The 21537-nt window shown below is 30.3% G+C and overlaps 1 protein-coding gene across 15 annotated transcripts in view; it reads left to right on the plus strand.

Moving 5' to 3' along the window:
- Positions 1-20709, plus strand: part of LOC148605539 (uncharacterized) — a 44579-nt gene extending 23870 nt beyond the window's left edge. For all 15 annotated transcript variants that reach the window (XM_088550174.1, XM_088550177.1, XM_088550184.1 and 12 more), the window contains 6 exons: positions 8934-8996; positions 10774-10852; positions 12895-13040; positions 13473-13773; positions 14914-16742; positions 17000-20709. In XM_088550174.1, coding sequence (XP_088406300.1) covers positions 8934-8996; positions 10774-10852; positions 12895-13040; positions 13473-13773; positions 14914-16742; positions 17000-17095 — 2514 coding nt within the window. In that variant the 3' untranslated portion in view covers positions 17096-20709. The remainder of the gene's footprint in view (positions 1-8933; positions 8997-10773; positions 10853-12894; positions 13041-13472; positions 13774-14913; positions 16743-16999) is intronic.
- The last annotated feature ends 828 nt before the right edge of the window (positions 20710-21537 follow it).

Below are 21537 nucleotides of genomic sequence, written 5' to 3' on the forward strand. Positions count from 1 at the left end.
TTATTACGTTTTTACACACGAGTTTTTTGTGTGTAAATTCCAATTCATTGAAGCACTTAAAATAAGTGTGATTTATATTTGTGCAATATAAATCACACTTTCATATTTTTTTCCACTCAGTCTTTGATTCTAAAAATAGTGTGAATTAAAATTAATCTCACTTATTAAATATCCACCTGGCAGTTTCAATAACAAATAAAATGCATTTGGAATGATCAGCATCCACCATGTGGTATTGACACTTGACAGTAAATTGAGTAATATAATATCAAAAACAATTTTGGAATATACAGTATAAATACAAGGATGTGTTGTACTATCATTTTCTCTTTGTATTGAAATATATAAATAAGCAAATATTTAATACTATATAATAAATGATATTATCAGCTTCAACCTGTTGTAAAAATGTTTGTTTGCTTTTTTTATCCTCTTTAATTCTTCCTATGTAGTTTTTAGGAAAGTAACACATATGGAGTTATAGAAACTTGGTCTTGTATTTAACTGTGTTTGAAAAATGTAAACCTTGTCCTTGCATTCTCTTTGTTCTATATCTATCTTAAGATTTTATAATCAATATATCATCTATAAAAAGTATATTAACACCATATCATAACTTCATGTTGAGTATTAATTTGGTGTCATTTGGTAAAAAAGTCATTTTATTTCCATGGAAACACTGTTCATAACAAAAAAACCAATATTGATTTGTTTAGGGATGTAACATTATCTTTGAATTGTTTTTATTTGAAGAAAAAATGTTTTTGTGAAAGTGAAATACATGAAATAGTGATATTGAGGTAAAGTTATATTTATAATGTAAGTTGTATGTACATTAGATAATGGAAACATTTATAGGTTCTTAAAGTTCAAATAAAGCATATTGAAGACCACTCTTTAATGCTGGCTTCTAGTTAAATTTTCTATTATGGTGGTCATTAGACCAAAGTCAATGACATTGACATTTTAATTGTTTTGAAGATACATACAAGTAAGCATTCTTTGTTTCTGATGACTGTTTCTGTTAAGTTCTGTGCTGTACTAAATTCACACTTTTTTTTTTTTAAGCATGTGGAGTTTAGGAAAAGCCATGAGTTATTGAATTTCGATGTAATATTTAAATGAAATCTTTGTCTATCTAATGGAATCTCAGAATATTTGATTAATATTGTTCGTGACTTCTTGCTCTCATAATTTCAGTACTTCATGTCACATATGATTCTTATAGTTCTAGCTTCATACGAGATAAAAATGTACCTCTTAAATATCATACACGTGTTTTCTACATGTTTCTTGCTTTTATTAGAACGAGAAGTTTACATAAAATGATCAGTTAGCATTGAACATTACCCAGTGTCTGATTCAGGCAAAGGGGCTTGTTACAAGACTATATAGGTCATATACATTAGCAGGGCCCCTATATCTATAGATATTCAATGCCAGTTGTTTAATCTGGTTCCCTGGTCAATATCATAAGCGACCCGAAGATTGCTGAAATGTACCTCTTTTAAAAAATATCAGACATATGTATTTGTGTTTTTTCCTTGTATGAGAACAGGAAGTTTACATTAAAAGATGAAATGATTGGTTAGCATTGAATTTATGTAATATTAAACAGTTTCTGATTCAAACACAGGGGCTCATTACAATTGACTAAAGGTCAGATACATTATCAAGATTCCGATATCAATATGTAGCCACTGCCAGCTGTTGAATCTGGTTCCTGGTATCCAGTTATTTTGATTGAAAACATTCCTGTCATCACAGTCACGAAAGAGTAATCATATCAAGGGAACCAAGATTCTAACAGAAGTCACCCAATTAGCAACTTTTTTGATTTTATATTTATGTCTGGTCAACACGACTGACATCTGTTAATCTCAAAGTCCATCACATTTTGTTGAAGCTTTATTCTTTGAAAATATGGTCACATCATCATGAAAGTTGGTGTAACTAATCCTGTTGATTTAAGCTTGACTGTATTTCTATACATTTTTAGTTGGGTATATAGTCAGATAATCTATTGTTTATGTGAGGTTAAATTTCAGAGATCACTCATGTTGATGAAACAAATAATTATATCTGTTATCTAATATTTACGATTATATTATTTAATATTTATATTGTATGATTAACCTAAACATTTATTTTACATGTATTTAAACTTTTGATAACAAAACAAATGTGTCAGAAATCTGCACCTCCTATCTGTATTAACAAAATCCTTACCAGATTAATTAAGGTTTTTATTCAATTGTTTTCACACAATGTTTTGTAATATGGTTAATTTATAGAACAATGATATGGATAGGAAATGTTTCTCATTGTTTTTTTTCTAATTTCACTATTCTTTTCCAATCTCACTGGTGTAGTTTTTGTGGCAGTCATTTCAAATCTCACTGGTGTAGTTTTTCTGGCAGTCTTTTCCAATCTCACAGGTCTAGTTTTTGTGGCAGTTTTATCCAATCTCTTTGGTCTTGTTTTTGTGGCAGTCTTATCCAATCTCACTGGTTTGCATTTTGTGGTAGTCTTATCCAATCTCACTGGTTTACATTTTGTGGCAGTCTTATCCAGTCTCACTGGTTCACATTTTGTGGCAGTCTTATCCAATCTCGCTGGTTTTCATTTTGTGCCAGTCTTTTCCAATCTAATTGGTTTAGTTTTCGTGGCATTCTTTTTCAGTCGAACTGGTCTAGTTTTTATGACTGGTCAAATTTTTGTGACAGTCTTTTCCCATCTGACTGGTCAAATTTTTGTGGTAGGCTTTTCCAATCTAACTGATCCAATATTTGTGACTGTTTTTTCCAATCTAACTTGTCCAATATTTGTGACTATCTTATCCAATCTCACTGGTCTAGTTTTTGTGTCTGGTTGTATGTTTGTAACTGTTTTATATTATTTCACTGGTTTAATTTTTATGGCAGTTTTTTTTCCTAATTTTACTGATCCACTGTTTAGTTGTAGCAGATTTCGTACTTACATCTCTGGTCTTATTTTTTTAAAAGTTTTTGTATGTGTCCATTTTTTAAAGCAGATTTTTTTGGTTTACTCACTTGTCAAGTTTTTTTTTTTCTGACAATATCAAGTCAAAATAGCAAATTTTAATTCTAACTTAATCTATTTACATAAAAAATGATGATCAGTAATACGAAGACTAACTTTGTTTTACCTTAATAAAATATGTCTTGTTACAACATGTAATACTTTACATGTACACTCACCTCATGTTATATCTATAGTACATGTGATTGACAAGTAAATGGACACATTATTGAATTGTAATAATCATTTAAGTGATATACAACATTTATTACTACAAGATTTATCTATCACAAATGAAAGTCCCTGATGGTCTCTTAGGAAATGTATAAATCTATTAACAAGTGTTGTACATTGATTTTTTGGTCTGACTTACCTGGCTGGAAACAGCTCAAGTGTGAGTAAGATAACTTTATATGAATTTGATATTTTATCAAGACTCAAATGATTAATGTTTGGTCAAAAGTCTTAATTAAGTTTGGATTTTGAATAGTATGAGTTTATAAAAAAACACAATCATTGTAGAACCTTTTATTTGACAATGTATTTGTTGCAAAGAGGATGTGAAGCAGTTTGACATAGTTTGTAGAAGTAGGTTGATCTTGATGATATCTGTGTGATATTTTTTGTTTGAAACCAAAATGACTCTCCAGCCCTTGGCTTCAGGCCCAAATCACAAGATTGATTGATTTATACCTATATCCTTACAATACATTTGGTTATAACCTAATGAAGTATTATACATTTTCGATGTATCAAGGATTTGGTAATGTTTCTGATGAAATGTGTGGATGATTTCTGCAAAATGTAAGCAAACCAATTGTACTAGTATTCCCACATGAATTCACTTGAGCTATTTTAAGGCATTTTGTGCAGAATGTCTCTCAGCTTTAAATTGGATTAATCTGTTTCTGTTTTCTGAATGAAAGATCTTGGTTTATTTTACTGAAATGCATAAGATTAATAATGGAATGATATAATATTGTCATGGATGCTGACCTAGATTTTGCATTGCTGTTTTGACTGCTGACCTAGCTGTTGCTGTGATTGTCAAGATCACAGACATAGACACTGTATTGTTGCCATGACTGCCGACTTGTATGCTTTATTGTTGTCTTGACCACTGACCTAGATGCTGCATTGTTGCTGTGATTGTTGTCAATTATGATTGCTGACCTGGATGCTGATTTGTATGCTTTATTGTTGTCTTGACCACTGACCTAGATGCTGCATTGTTGCTGTGATTGTTTTCAGTCATGACTGCTGACCTAGATGCTGACTTGAATGCTTTATTGTTGTCTTGATCATAGACCTAGATACTGCATTGTTGCTGTGATCGTTTTCATGACTGCTGACTTAGATGCCTTTTTTGTTGTCTTGATCACTGACTTAGATGCTGAATTGTTGCTTTGATTGTTATCATGACTGCTGACGTAGATTCTATATTGTTGTTTTAATTGCTGACCAAGGTACTGTATTTTTGTTATGGCTGCATTATTTAGCTAAATGCTGTTTTGTTGTCATGATTGCTGACCTAAATACAAAAATACATATCATATATTTATTGCAAATTTTAGTATGCTGTACATGTGTTTTATTGAGTACCTTTTTATCAGCTGACCTAAAAACAAAAATACGGATCATATATTTATTGAAAATTTTGGCATGCTGTACATGTGTTTCATTGAGTATCTTTTTATCAGCAGCATTATAATCAAATACTTTGGAAGTAGAAGATAATGTTAAAAATAGATTGTATACATGAAACGAAAAACAAAAAATATCGCAATAAGAAGCCCAATCCAGCACCTATTAGTTCTACCAGAGTATGTCAGAGGAGTTGCAATGTTATATTTAATACAAGGAAAGAAGTCTTGGTGTTTTAGAGGTTTCAAATTTTGGCTATGGCAATTTGTTGGTTTTTTTTGTTGTTTTTTGTTTGTTCTGATTGCTGATAGATTATTGTCATGATTGTTGACCGAGATGCTGTATTATTGTCATGACATCATTTTATATTTATTTCCTTATAGTAACTTGTATGTACAGTAGCTTGCAAACAAGATTGATTGTAATTTGTCATGAAACAGTAACTGCTATTTGTTAAGTCTATGAACTATTTCAGGTAAGCATTGTACATGCTACAGTTATTTTCAGTTGATTTTGTTGTATTCATTCTTTTTTTGTGTTTTATAAAAAGAGGGTAATTATACATGTACTCAAAAAACATGTTCATCAGTCAATATGTCTTTGTATGAGGCCATGACCTATAAAATAATTATGGATGTAAATCTGAATACAGCCATAAAACAACATAGACAACAATCTACATGAAACTGACATGTACTAGACTTTACCATAAACAACTTACATGGATTTACAGTCCAACAGTTCATTTTGCTCTTTGTTCATTCAGTGTCTCTTTTCTTACCACTTGTGTTGCCTTGATTTAGTTTTCAATACATTTGATTTGGAAATGGCTTCAAGGTTCCTTTGTTCATGTCAGGTAAATACAATTGAATTCATGAAGATTTAAGTATCAGACCATCTTTTCTATAATTTTTGACTGTTTTAATCAGGTTTCAACAGTCAAAGTTTCTTATCCATGTATATGAGTAGACATTGAGATATTTTGACTTCTTAAAAAATAATTTATTCTCTTTGTTTTCTTTTTAGTGTGTTCTCATGTCTGGTTTTGTTAGTTGTAAAAAAATTCATGACATAGAATAGATGGATTGATTGATTTTGGTTTAACAGCATATGGCAGATGTTTCAAGCATTTCAGGATGCAAGCAATTGACCAATCAAACATACCCTGCTTTGTACTAGTCAAACACTCTGAGCAGAATCTTTATTGTGCTAGCTCACAGAAGCAACAACATGCAGGTAGGCATGTCACCCCACTTATTGTTAACAAATAAGTTGACCTGATCACTGCCCTGTTGAAGTACTCTATAAAACTGATTTGGATACATATGCTATCACCAATACCTAATACTACCAGCTGACAAGATAAATTGCATTCCTTTTTAACTCATTAAAGGCTGCTATGAATTCAGTTAGCGTTACATTCCATGTAATCGTGTTATATTTGCTTGAAAGTTTCCCAGGAATATACAAGACTTATCAGTTGTTACCTGTCTATACTGATCCCTTGGATTATAAAGTTTCTCATTGATTATACCCTGGTCTTAACCTAAACCATGCTAAATCTACGTACTAATGTGCTAGTGTTACTTTCTTGTAGAGAAGGAAAGTTTATATTTCTCTTATGAGATTTTGAACTAATTTCTGTTTCCATGGTTACTCCTGCTGTCCTTATCTAATGAAAGCATTTTTAATGGAAAATGAGAGTAAAAAGTCTTGTTTAAGAAGGAAACTTTGTTGTATTTCTATTGTTTTGTTGGTTTTTTTTTCATTTATCTTAAATATAGATTGCAACAAAGAAACAAATATTTCATTGTTAAAATATTTTACCCAATACTACCAAGCGTACTTAATGTTATCATAACTAGGAATGATAAAAACAGGAAAGATGGTAAAAAAATTACATGTGAGTGTTTTCCAAAGTACATCAAAACAAGCAATGTTCTGATTTATTCAATTATTGTAGGAGTGATATAGTATAGATAACAATATTACTTAATAAACATAAACCAAGGTCACAGCTGCAAGCAACAAGTGATGCAGGACTATATATTTTCTAGTTTGCATTCACTATTGTTATCAGACACACAAAAAACTTAAGAGTAGAGAAATTATACTAAAATTTCTGAAAAAAAAAACATGAGTTTAGGGCATTGGCTTCATGTAGTAGTATTCACAAAATGACCATTAAAATGCTTTCAACACCTATGTATCTTTCCAAATGTCAGAAAAATGTTAGAGTGAAAGTAGTATTTAATTTGTCAAACATGTCCATAAATGGTCAATTACACCTGTCTATGATAAATCAATACTTGTGATATTGTAACTTGCTGTACCATGTGATAATGACCTTATGAACATGGGTATCACCTGTATTAACAGGTAAATTGTTTATCTCCTTATTATACCTATAATACAGATTTCTCAGGTAGTAATGAAAATATTTAGGATAAGTTCAATGTTCATTATGTTGTAAGTAAAGATTGTATAGTTGTAGGTGAAAATATTAGTGTTGAAGATACATTAATTATAATAAGTTACAAGTGAAAAAATGAAAATTACACATGTACACAGTACTAAATAATTTGATCATCTTGCTTGAAAATTTAAAAAATAGTTTCATTACAAAGTATTTAGACTTTATTATAAGGTATGGTAAACTTTGTTATTAATTGCCCCCAAGTTTTTTTACGGTTATGTGTTAAGTTTTATTTTATCCAATTTGTCCTTTAGTAATAGGTATGGTATAGTTTTGTGTATTTTTATTATTGAATGTTGATAGGGGGACACATGTATTTACTGTATTAATATTTATTTCTATAATGGAATGAAATCAGGTCATAGCCTTGGGTCTGAAAATGACTTTAAATGGTTTAAAAATATGGAAATAGTTGACTTAGATGTTGTAGATGATAGTTTAATGTGTTTCGTTTTTTATATTTGTCCTAATGTCATCTTACCAATGCTGTTTTCCTTGTTTGTTTTGATATTTTATGATATTGAATGATATAGTGAAAGTATAAGAAAGACAACTGCATACTCAGTGAATGGTTTTGACAAACTTCAGTACATCAATGATAAATCTAAATTTAGATATATAACATTCATTTCCAGTCTTTTGATCATTTGTTTTGATGATATTTGATGCAAATGCTCTCTTTCATGTTCATCGCCTGAATATAGCTGAAATATTGCTGCTTAAACCCCTACAATCAATCAATCAATCAATCTCTTCGAAAAATCTAATTTAGTACTGTTTTGGTAGTGAATAGGTCATTCTCACAATGTCAGTGGTCCTTTGTTGTCTTACATATAGACACAAGTGGACATGGTAGTAAGTGAGTAAAGCTTTCAAAATTAGAGAAATAACTTTCATGGAAATATATATATATATATATATATATATATATATAGAAGGGTCTGAAAAATTCAAAACGAAGATAGAACTGTCAAATTTGCGAAGCAAATTTTTGGTTGTTCCCTCCGCGGGACTCGAACTCGTACCGCTGTGACATCTATGGCAACACCGCCTGCACAAAGTCCAGCGCCCAAGACACTTGGCCAGCTAGGCTATATAAAAATATAGCTTTCGCTGGCCGGGTCATTCCTCCTCATAGGATTAATCTAGGGCTGTAACTTAGTACACGATGTATGGTAGTACAGGACAGTTCATCTGGGTGTTATTATGTAGGTTGCCAATAGTATCTAGAAACTAAATTTGTTTTGGCCAACATCAAGATGTTTTGCTCTGTTACATAATGTATGTAATTTAAATAACACATTCCTTTGTTTTATATACAATTGATGACTGTGACTCTTCTTATGCTGCATTATTATACCTTATACAGAATAAACAAAATCGAAATTCAACCCTTTTTAATGTTACTTTTGAAGAATTGTAAAACTTTGGTGGTCACTAATAATTAAGTTTCTATGGCTCTTACAGAAACTAATTTAGGAGTGTTTGTAGGTTATCTCCTATTATACCCCCATTCGGTGAGTGGCTGGTATATTAGAATCACCTTGTCTGAATTTCTTTGCATGTTACTCAACTACCAATGTATGGAATGATAATGACTTTGTTTCGTGGCTTTATGTAGATGGAACATACATTGTAAGTCTTTTTGGGTGCTGTTAGATATCAGTTTCCTGTATAAGTTGTGGGGGGGGGGGGGAGTATACCTAAGCAATACAACTTCATGTTGTTTTGTTCATGTTTAATTGGTAAATGTGTTCTGTTTTTTTTTCAGTCTCTACCAGGAAAATTTGATAGAGGAAGTGATATCAGTATAGATACATCAGAAATAGAAGAGGTAATATTGTGTTTCAAAATATGATGTGTCATTTTAGGTCTGTTATAAATTGTAAATTAAATTAAAAGGAAAAAAGTATTTATAATATATTTAGTACTAAATACAAGGATTTTGTTTATGGAAAAGATTCCTGTTATCAATCTGTATCATTTACTCTGTATCAAAATGGTAAACCCGTTGAAAATATATTGATTCTTTTCTGTCATGAGAAAATTGTGCTGTCAACACTTATTTTTTGTATTCCTTGCACCTTTAGTAAATAAAAACTTTTGATAAATTTCTGTAGCTTAGAGCAGTGAAACTTACAGTTCAGGTATCATTTTAAATCATCATATAGAAGAATATTATACAGAATGTTATTATACTGCTTAAGTATAGCTTTAATGAAGAACTGAAAGCTGTGTGAACGAAAAAATGTCCCATACCTATTGCAAGTCAAAGTGGACAAAAATCAATATTTTGTAATATTAGAAAATGAATTTGTAATATTACAAAACCATTTTATCAATATTAGAAAAGATTTTTTTATTATTAGAAATTCATTTCGTAATATTAAAAATTCATTTTATAATATAACAAATTCATGACTTAGTAATATTATAAAATATCACACATTTTATAATATTACAAATTGAATTTGCAATATTAGAAAATGACTTTGTAATATTAGAAAATCACTTTGCAATATTGCAAAATCAGTCACATTTTTTAATATTACAAAATGATTTTCTAATATTAAAAAATCGTAATTGAATACAAGAATTCCATTTTCTAATATTAGAAGATCAATTTCTAATATTAAAAAGTCGTTTTTTAATTATAGAAATTCAATCAAATTTTTAATATTAAAAAGAGTTTTGTCATATCAGAAATCTAATTTGTAATATTAGAAAATGAATTTGTAATATTAAAAAAATCATTAAATTCATGATTGTTCCCTGAATTGTATTAAAATGATTTTGAAAGAAAATTTTCACAACTGTTTAATTTTTGTGTTACAGGTCTTACCAAGAAAATAGCAAAAATGAAACTGCCACAAAATTTTATTCACAGTTAACAGTACGAAAAACAACATATCTCCATGAGCATCATACAATATTATTTTATTATTTCATGTAAATTTGTGAAAATAGACACCAAAATGTTGGTTTAAAAAATAACATGAGATAGTGAAACAGGATGTGTTTAAAAAATGATATGGGATAGTGAAACAGGATAGATTAGATATCTGATGTGTGATACATATACAGTACTATCAAACTTTGGGAATGTATGTAATATGTAAAGAAGTATAAAGTTCTGGTGTTTAAAGACAATAGGATATGATATAATAAACAATATACTTTAAAATTAGTATCACATGCTGTATTAACACTCAACCAGTATCATCCCTTAGACCTATGGACTGATATCAGTGTCTTGTGATGATACAGCAATTGATAGAAATTTTGCCATGTTATTTCCTGTTTCTGTATTATTAGGTTTTTTATTCACTTCTTGGATGACTAAGTATTTAGTTATATCACATGTAATAACTCCCCTCGACCCATATATTTCCTCCAATAAGCTCTCTGGTTAATATTGGTGTCTCAGAATATGTAATATAAAAAAAATAAAACCTGTATGATATTCTTCTATGTAATGGAAATCACTTATGATGAATAACAAACAAAAAATGAACTATGAATAGACAACTTTTACATGAGTTTTTGAGTTTTAGCCATGCAATATAATGATAGTATGCTAATTTTATATATTTTTTATTGTCTTTGTACAGGATGATATATTTAAAACAGACTGGAGAAAGTCTGTAGCATCTGTGTCAGAAAGAAAATCTTCAGTGCAAAGTCTTCCAGGTATGTACATGCTATCATATAGAAAGTCTGTAGCATCTGTGTCAGAAAGAAAAATTTCAGTACAAAGTCTTCCATGTATGTACATGCTATCATAGAGAGAGTCTGTAGCATCTGTGTCAGAAAGAAAAGTGTCAGTACAAAGTCTTCCATGTATGTACATACTATAATACTCAAGTGCTATTTTGCCCTTTGAATTTGAATAACCTTTTGACCTTTGTGATGTCGGGGCAAAATGTAATTTTGACTTGTAACAGAATTTTTCTCATATTGATAGAATGCTTAGAGACAATTTATTTCCTATTAGTTAAATAATTTTTTTTGGGTTAATTTGTTCAGTTGTAAGACTTGCATGCAAAAACATCCTTATTATTCCATTTGCCATGAATATTGTAAAGTACTTGGATCAAAACAAATGGTAGTTTCAGTTGTCAATGACAAATAATTGTGTTGTCTGACCATGAGCACCTTATATCAAGTGCACAATTGTTAAATGGATCTTGTTGGTATTTCTATTCTTTTGGATCTGCAATATTTCTGCCCTTTAATGACAGGAATCTTTATAACTTTGAATGAAAAAGAAACACTTTCACACATCACCTTAATTCTTAATAATTATTTTCTGTACAGTAATATGATCTAAAAAAATGTGTCAGTGATATATCAGCATTTTGTTATTTGTGAATTCAACAAGTAAGGATCTTTTATTCACTGTTAGGAAGGAAAAGGAAAGTTTTTTTGATAAACTTGGAAGCTTTGCACATAGGGGTTTGATGAATATTAATTTTGATTAATCTGTAATGGGAGAGCATGATTTCCCTCACAAAATTATACCTCCACTACCAAGGATTGAACCCTAGACTGCTTGATGGCAAACATGCAAAAATTCGATTCAACTAAAGAATTAATCCTTTAGCTGAGTCAATTACCTGGCTAATTTAAATCTACCTACTAAAATGCAGGTACGCCTTCCTGCCACAAATCATTATACCAAATGATATTGTTTATAAACTTTTTATTGGATATGTAGTTCAGACTTTGATTTCCCTTATAAGTATTTACTATAAGATACAATCATGTATTCACCATCTGCTGCCTCATATTTGTTACACAAATTCTTACTAAATATGTTGCTAGAAATCATTTGTGATGTGCATACAGTCAAACAAATCTTAAGCGACTTACCTAAAGATGTTCTGAGATGATGGTCACATTAGACAGGTACTTCTAATATACAAGTTAGTTATACATAGATTGTACTTTTATCATTGTCTTTAAGGCAGGTTATTGGTGAATGCAGATGGTCGCTAAGACATCACTACAGTCAGATCTATTGGGTTTTTGAGTTTTTTTTGTAGATTAGTTTTGGTTTCGTTTATTTTGTTTACATGTTATTCATGCATGATTTGTTTTAAGTAATGACATTCACTTTGACTTATATTTAACAGAAATTGTCTGAAAAGGTTCATATCTCTTCTGAAATTCTTCTAGTCTATTGAACATTGATTTTTAAATTCATTCTTACATAATGTTAGGAAGTTATGGATGTATCTTTGTACTTAAATGACTGGAAACTAGAAATATAATGAATTAAATCTTAAAATGCCTCAAAATGCCAGTTTCTGGTAGAGCAAGATTTCATGTCTTGTTATTTGAATTAAATTGATACTAATCAAAAATTGACAAAAAATTCATTCAAGATAATGGTATGGTTATAGAAAAACATAATAAAGTTATATAGCATGAGTGCTCAGTCCAAGAAACGAGAGATTGCAATATAAATAACAACAACAAGAGTAAAAAAATCACTATGGTTTTCTGGGATATCCTACTTCTTAGAATATTTTTTGTTGTTGGATTGACTGTGCATGACTTGGGAAGTAAATTCTTATCTCTTAAGGATGTAAACTCTGACTGTATGCTTTCAGGTAAACTCTATCTCTGTACACAGCATCATTCCACAGTTAGAAGAATAAAAAATTAACATTATTTTTATTGTCTCTTAAGTAAGAAGTCATTATTTATTCTGATTTCAACTGTTTCAGATTCTGTTGACATGGATTTAGATCTGTCAGCAATAGGAAAAGACACTGTCACATTAAAGAATGACGCTGCTCGACACAGGATATCGGTCAAACGAAACATATCCAAACGTAGACCATCAGGACCCAGGAAAACTAGAGAGCCAAACGTAAGTCTGGATATAACAGTACTGGTGCTTTTTTTCTACAGAATACTATATTATATACCATATGTACATATTTGTTTTCATATACCATATGTACATTTTTGTTATTATATACCATATGTACATATTTGTTATCATTACAATACACCATAGCAGTAAAATGCTCCATCTACATTGGACAAAGGGCAAAAAAGCATGAAAATAGTCTCCTTGTTAATATTATATCTGATGCATTGATATATTGTATGTAACATGAAAAAAAAAATAACTATGACCAAATCATTCCAATGATATATCTGCCAGTAATAATATAAAGATTAAACCAGTATCATAATATTAATTACTGACAATAAAATAGAGTTTTTTCACATGTTTGTTTTAAAAGTAGTATTAAGGAAGATTATATGCACTCATACATAAAAATATAACTTTCAGTTAACAACCACATCACCTTTACCGCAAGTTAAGGAAGAATCTCCAATAAAGTCAGATGCTCAGATTTCACCAATTATACCAGAGCCACTGTCAACAAAATCACCAACTTCACCAATATCACCAAAGCCAACAAAAGCTGATTTACCATTGTCACCAGTAACAAGGGAGTCATCATTACCAAAGAGCCCAGTCTCGCCAAAGCCATTGTCTCCTAAACCTGTGTTCACAAAACAAGATCTCTTTTCCCAACATATAGAGAAAGTAGGACCTTCAGCAAAAGATCCTGCTCTAAATGTTCCAGGTATTACACTGAATTTTTTACTTTTTATGCAACCGCAAATTTTTTTTTTCAGATGTATAAAGGTATCACCCTGTTGTCATTGTCTTTGTCATTGGCGTCCATTAACTTTAGTTTATTTACAGAAACTTTAGTAAAACTTATCCAATATTTTTGAATTTTTACACATTGTTCATATGTACATCTTGAAGGGCCTTATAGTGTTTGGAGGATTTTCTTTACCCCATTTGGAAATAAGGGGCTAAAAGAGGGAAAAAAGGTGTTATCATTAGAATTTATAGGAAGAGATTGTTATGATTCAGATGTTCCGTGTTAAACCACTGTGGTGGTATCATTCTATGCTTCACAAAGCTCTTTATTTTCTTTTGGACTAAATTAATTGCAGCAGTAAATGTTTTGTTGCAGTTTAATGCTGACTTACTTCCAAATGAAGTTATATTGCACCAAATTTAGTGTTAGCTGTAGAACCTAGGTGAATAAAAGTAGCAAATGTGAATAATAATCTGATCAAACACATTCAATACATTTACTTATTTGAGAGAGTTGTTGTTATAGATAAAACAGTAAAATACAGAAGTAATTCAGAATAGCTGTCTTGGCAGTAACAATATTGTAGAAATTATAGAAATTCTATGAATTGATAGATTTGGAGAAAAATTAGTAATATTGTATACAAAGAAAATAATGAAAATTTAAAGGTCTTGAAAATTTACCAATAATAAAAAAATTAAAATTTGACAACTTCTATGTTATATAAAAATTACCCCATCTGTTGAGAACTATCAAATGACCTTTTCTGTGAAGAACTATCAAATGATCTGCTCTATCGAGAACTATCAAATGACCTTTTCTTTGAAGACCTATCAAATGATCTGTTCTATGAATAACTATCAAATGACCTCTTCTGTGAAAACTATCAAATGATCTGTTCTATGGATAACTATCAAATGACCTCTTCTGTGAAAACTATCAAATGATCTGTTCTATGGATAACTATCAAATGACCTCTTCTGTGAAGAACTATCAAATGATCTGCCCTGTGGTGAAATATTAAATTACATAGTTGACAAAGTTGTTATTTCACAATCTGTTTCTGTTTTATTTATAGGATTAGTAAAAATGCTTACTACATTTTTCTTACAGATACAAGAAAATCAGTGGACTCAGACTTAAGGAAAAGGTTAGATGAGAATAAAACTATGATTTCAGTAGGAAATGAAAGTGATATGAAAAAAAGTACTCAAAGTGCAAAGTTCAAATCCATGAGTTTGGATAGAAAAGAAAATTATTGTTTGTCAGATTATTCAAAAGCAAGTTTAGACAAAAAAGACAATACCGTGTCTGACTTTTCTAAGTCTCCATCACATGGTATAGGACAGATTGCTAAGTTATCAAGACAAAGACCAAAAAGTTTACATGATTCTAGTTTACCTGCAAGTACTTCTGAAGAAGACTCAGAATTGTCAAGGACATTTAGTAAATTAAAGAAAAATTCAGCAAAAGAGGCAGAAAGTGCCAGTGATACAAAGAGAGACACAGGTTTTGTACTAGTAGGAAGTATTAAAAACAAAGACAGAGATATTCCATTTGGAGCTAGGAGACCTGAAACAAATACTCTGTCTACTTCATTCAATGAGGGTAAAACAACAAAACCAGAGACCACTCCTCTTACTACACAAGCCCCTGATCTAGTAAAACCAGATCAGTCACCTACCAAAACAAACTTTACATATGTACTAAAGAAAGAACCTTTGAAATCTCAGTCTTCTATATCCCTAGACAGGAAAGATATTAAACCACTTTTTACCACAGAAAGTAAATTAGAAAAGTCAGAAAAAGATACTGTTCAATCAGAGAAAAAACAAGAGACAAATGATCTTATTCCCGATACTGAAGGCGCTGATTTCAAGCAAACCAAAGATCAGAAATCTAACTATGAAAATGTAACTTTGAATTTTGAATCTAAAGCAAAAAATAATGAGATGAAAGACTCTGATAAATCTGATAAAATTGTAATAATAAGTTCTGATGATAAAACTGAAAAAGGACCAAGTTCTGGTTATGATAATGCCATCATTTCATCAAATGAATCACCAAATAAACTTGCTTCACCAAGGGAAGATTATAAACTAAAAAGACAGTCTCGCAGTCGAACTTTACCAGAGCAGCCTGTTACGGCTGATATACTAAATGCTAATAAGTCTTCTTCAATTAGGAAAGATTCTCTTACGCAAAGTTTTAAGTTTAAAGCCTCAGAAACCATTCCTGAAAAGGCTGAATCTAAGTCTTTGGATACAAGAACTAAGATGTTTTCTAGTAGTATGAAATCAACAAGTTCTTCCACTTCAACTACTCCAACTTGGATGTTGATGGCTAAGAAAAAACAAGAAGAAGCAAAAGAAAAAGAAGCTGAATTGGCCAAGGGAACTGAAAGTAATACAGCTTTGTCCAAAAACACTTCAGTCTTAGACTCAAAAGACAAGTTCACTCCAAAATCTGTATTTAGTAGTGGCTCATCAGCTGAGAAAAACATAGACACTAAGAATAGATTTAAATCTAAGTCAGTGTATAACAGTGGAACAAAACCTGAACCAGCTAAAGATCAACAGTCCACAAAAAAATTAGAGCCAGATGGTTTTAAGATAACTACAAGAACAAGTTTTAGAGATAGAGGGTCCACTTTGCCATCTTCAGAAATATCTAAAGATATAAAACCTGGCATCTCAGGCTCTAAAGATTCTAAAACAGAGGAGAAATTTGAGGAGAAGAAAACCGCTGCTTCTCTGGCTAAATCCTTTGAAAGTAAATCTTCAACAACTGGTCGCAATGTCAGTTTAGACTCCCCAAAAGGATGGAAGCCACCCTCATCCAAAGTCAAAATAGAAATTATTGAAAAAACTGACACAAACAAAGCAGAACAGTCAAGTAAACCTGCATCAACTCGAACAACTACAGCAAAGAAATTAGAAGAGGTATGTATTGTGTAAATTAATCATGTTGTCTTTTTGATAGTATGAATTACTTATACAGTTTGTACATCCCCACTTAGAAACTTTCTAACCTTATTTTGTACAAAAGATGCTAAGTAAATCAAGCAGGGAAGGGGTATTCAGTTAAGATTTAGAGAAATCAACATGTTCTTCATATTCAGTGAGCGTGTACAAAACAAAGCCATGTTGCATATAATAGGCATTAATATTTGAATGGTGTTTCATTTTGATTTTTACAGAAGTCTCCACTGAAGAATGTACCAGAGAAATGTGTAGATAAGAAATCCAAAGTACTGGATATGGTGAAGAATTTTCAAAACCTTGAAGTTAGCTAGTCAGACAACTTTGTGCCTTTTGTGTAATTTTGTCTTGTCAAAACTCACAAGTCAATTCTTTAATGATTGGTCATCATCAAATCTAATCTTAACTAATAAGTAAGAAAATATCAACTTAAATGAACTGGAAAAACTAACATATTACTGCTAAACTTTTGATAAATGCAGTCTTATTCACTGAAAGATTTGCTGGATTGTTTAACTTGTTAAAATGATGACAATGTACTTTTCTTTCTGACAATGGTACATGTATTTTATATGCACTTTAAGTGTCAAGAATTGTCTCCCTTTGAACAATCAATAGTTTCTTTGCTATAAGTGGTAACCACAACGAAGATAGCAAAAGTCCCAAAGATTTAGAAAAATGAGAGAGAAAAAAAAAATACCTTTAAGCATATGACTTTTATACTAAGACCTATTCTGTTTTTCGATATTGTTTTTTAAGGAAATCTACGGATATACTGTTTCTTGTAGACATTTATTTTGATGTTCTTCTGTTCATTTATTTATTATCAGATATTTTATGAAGAGTCATTAAGTTTTATATGTCAAGTTAAACCAGTACAGTTCATCTATTGTCATAAGATTTCAGTATTCATTTTTTGTTTTCAGTTGGAATTTCTTAACTGGTTTTGAGATTTAGCTTTAGGACTTGTATACAAAAGGTTAAAATTGGCTCCTCTACATGTAATGGGGACCAGCATAAAGAAAATACAGAAGCTTTTTAAGACTATTAAATCAGGTAGAATCTACAGAAAACCAGGAAATGATAACTTTAAAATCTTTCTTTTTCTTTCTTGGACATAATTTACATTAACATAAAACCCTTTACATTTCTATGATATTGTATCATGTGTATGTTAAGTGTATGGCTTTGCAAAGTGCAATTTAAGTTACAATTTGTATTTATATATGACTTTTATACACCTGTATGTTAATCATATTCAGGTATTTAGTCTATTTATTATATATATATATATATATATATATATATATATATGTGTATATATAAGGGTAGTGTAAAAGAATTATATTTAGTGGATGTATATATTAAGTCAATAATCATTTATAGAATAATTTAAATATTTGTGTGACCTTCCAAACAAATCATAATATTATATGGTAATAAAACAGTATTTTGTTCTAAACAGGTTCATCCTGTTCCCTTTATATGACCTTTGGCAAGTTCTTTTCTCTTCATGTCAGTTAGATAAATATAGAATGATAGCGAGTGGATTATGGAAATTTTTCACAACTCAAGAGATAAATTTTTATAGTTTTAATATCAAGGCTTGCCGAGATATCAAAACTATAAAAATTAATTTTTTCAGATTCGAGAAATTTCCATAATCAACAAGCTTAAGTTGAAGACTTTGTTTCTCTTAATTTTTTAATGAATTCCTAGGCCTCATTTGGCATCTGTTTCATGGTGGAAATTGTAGCTATTGTCTGTGTATGATGTCAACAGTTGTTACGGTAAAACACAATCACACAACAACCAATTGCCCCTTTCTATTTGGGCCAACAACTTCTAAGAACTCAAATCTCTCTAGAGATAAGAAATATTTTTCCCACATCTTCTAGAAGGTGTGAAAATCAATTAAAAATTAGAAAAATGCATTTATGTATCAGTTATTGTGTTGTTTTTTTTTTTCATTGTATTTTAAACTGCTATTCAGCAGGCTATAGTTTCTCAGTTTTTACTATGTGTTAAGATATCTGTTTGCCCAATATAACCTAATACTTATTTCACCTGCTAAAACAATAGTAAGATAAAGAAACAGAAGTATGTTTATCCTGCTTTTTTTTATTGTAGGTAGTATACCTCAGTAATTGTTACTATTTAATTCAGCATGTAGTGGAGATTTTATTTTTCTTTATTTTAAAATCAAGCTTTTGTATATGAATATTTTTATGAAGAGTGGAGGTAGCTTATCAAAGTTATATCTTGCCATTCCTAAGGACTAGTTAATGTTGGCTTATATGTCTAAATGGACTTCTATCATTACATATTCCAGAGTTTATTCCATTATTTATTAAGGTTACTTTTGTTTGTTTGCCTGACATTAGAAGGAAATTAGGGCTGCTGTCCAGCTTGGTGCAGATAGAACTGATGTTTACCGGTATGAATAGCTTGTTTCTTAGAGGTTTCTTGAAATAATAAGTTAGCTCTTAGTGTACTGTAATTTGTTGGCTCATTCTAGCTAACCAATTAGAAATATTATTTCTAGGTAACAACAATTAAAGATGGATACTTTTACATATGTCATGGATAATTTTACATATGTGATGGATACTTTTACATTATGTCATGGATATTTTTACATGCTTCAGAGTCGTCTCAGAATACATATTGTAATTATGAACTGAAGTACTAGTGTAAATTATTGAAGTTTGAGTAAATAAAAGTGTTGGTAGAGGAAAACAATAGAATTTGAGTAAAGCATGAAGTATACATTAAACATTATGTTCCATCACTTACTTACTTTATTTTATAGCTTACACCAACATAAATAAAGGGATGGTTAGATGTTATTGATTGTTTTATTTAACTCCAAAAACATTCTTTAGGATGTTGTTGGTTATTTTCATAATTTTATGATAGAATCAATTGGTAGAGTAAAGTAAAGTATCAATTTTGTAAACTTAAGTTTGAATGTTGCGTCCTGTGATATTTGGAATATCCAGTGTACTGTTATTTTGATTCCTTTTGGTTGTTTATCTGTGATCTTAAGTTCATTTTTAAGGTTAGTGTTCTTCTGTAGATTTTCTTGCTTCTTTAAGGTAGATCATACCTATTACACTGAGCATTCTTTTCTGTCATCTTACAAAATCATACAGGCAGATGTATTTTAGATGAACTAATAATGCTTTAAATGATGTAAAAACAGTAGGTTTGAAGAATTTTTAGAAGAATTTTACACCTTAAAAAATTGTATGGTAAAATTAAGGATATTAATTGTATAAAGCCTCTTTTAAGGGGAGACTTTTGTTGGGAAAATATTCTATAGAAATGAAATGGGAATTTTACATTTCTTTTTTTAATATATCAAAAAAAAGTTTGGTAACCCTCAACTTTCTTTTTAAAATATGATAGAATGCCAGTTAAGTGTATTAAATGAAAATTTAGAGGAAATGCTATCTTTTTTTTTTATAGTTTGTGAAATAGTGAAATTCCACACAGAATCCATATAAAATTTCTTATCTAAAGGCTTAATTATATCGAAATCAAGATCGGAGACCTATGTTTTTTTACATTAAAATTCTAAAGTATGTTCATTCAAGGTCATCTTCCAGACAAATTGGGAAAATTTGTCCACTAGATATATTAAGTATGATCTACCTTAAATGAAGTACATTATTTATAAGGTTCCTCAATCTCTTCTTTCCTAATGACGTCAGTTCCAAGTATTTTATTTATTTCTTCTTTACAAATTGAAAAGCTACACTCAAATGTTTTATGACTTATTTGTTATTATATAAAGCAACTTCAGACTTCCTTAAGAAATATATTTTGAACTTAAGACATATTTTTACATTTGTGTATTGAGGTTGTAAAAATGGATATTTTACAGTTGTACATGTATTGAATATTAAAAATAATTATATATTCAGTGGTGTTATGTACCTCTTATTCTTTCAAGTCATCAAGAATTTTAATTGTTACAGTAATTTCTGTTTCTCTCCAACACAGGATACCTTATCTTTTTAGGAAGTAGAGTTAATACTACAAATAAAGGTGTCTTCACTAATTATCAGTTGAAATAAACCATATCACATGTTCACCATGCATCAGTTGGAATAAACAACATCTCATGTTCGCTATACCTCTGTTGGAATAAACCACGCCTCATGTTCACTTTACATCAGTTGGAATAAACAATACCTCATGTTCACTATACCTCAGTTGGGATAAACCATACCTCATGTTCACTTTACATCATTTGGAATAAACAACACCTCATGTTCACTAGCTATCAGTTGGAATGAACACCTCATGTTCACTATACCTCAGTTGAAGTTGAAATGAACAACACCTCATGTTCACTATACCTCAGTTGGAATAAACAACACCTCATGTTTACTGTACATCTGTTACATTGGTTTTGGTGGAGAGGTATTTCAAGTGAACGAGATACTAAATTATGTTAGACATCATTAAAAAGCCTTGATGAAAATGGGGCAAGTGTTAAAGTATGGCTCATAATTAATTTGGCAGTTATTTTCCAGGTGACAGTGTTATCTGAAATTAGAAACAAAATGTAAAAGTAAAATACATTTGGTATTACCCCTGGTCCCCTCCCCAACACACAATTAAGAAACCTTAGAAGTGATTTAAGGCATTCTAATAGGAGGTGCACAATGGCATCAAGTGATAGAAAAAAATGTGAAAGTTTCATCAAATTTCAAAAGAGTTGTGGATAAAAAGATGCTCCCCCCAC

The sequence above is a fragment of the Perna viridis genome, chromosome 10 (genome assembly GCF_037379345.1).
Source record: "Perna viridis isolate PV_CMFRI_1.1 ecotype Kerala chromosome 10, ASM3737934v1, whole genome shotgun sequence".
Classification (NCBI taxonomy): Eukaryota; Metazoa; Mollusca; class Bivalvia; order Mytilida; family Mytilidae; genus Perna; species Perna viridis.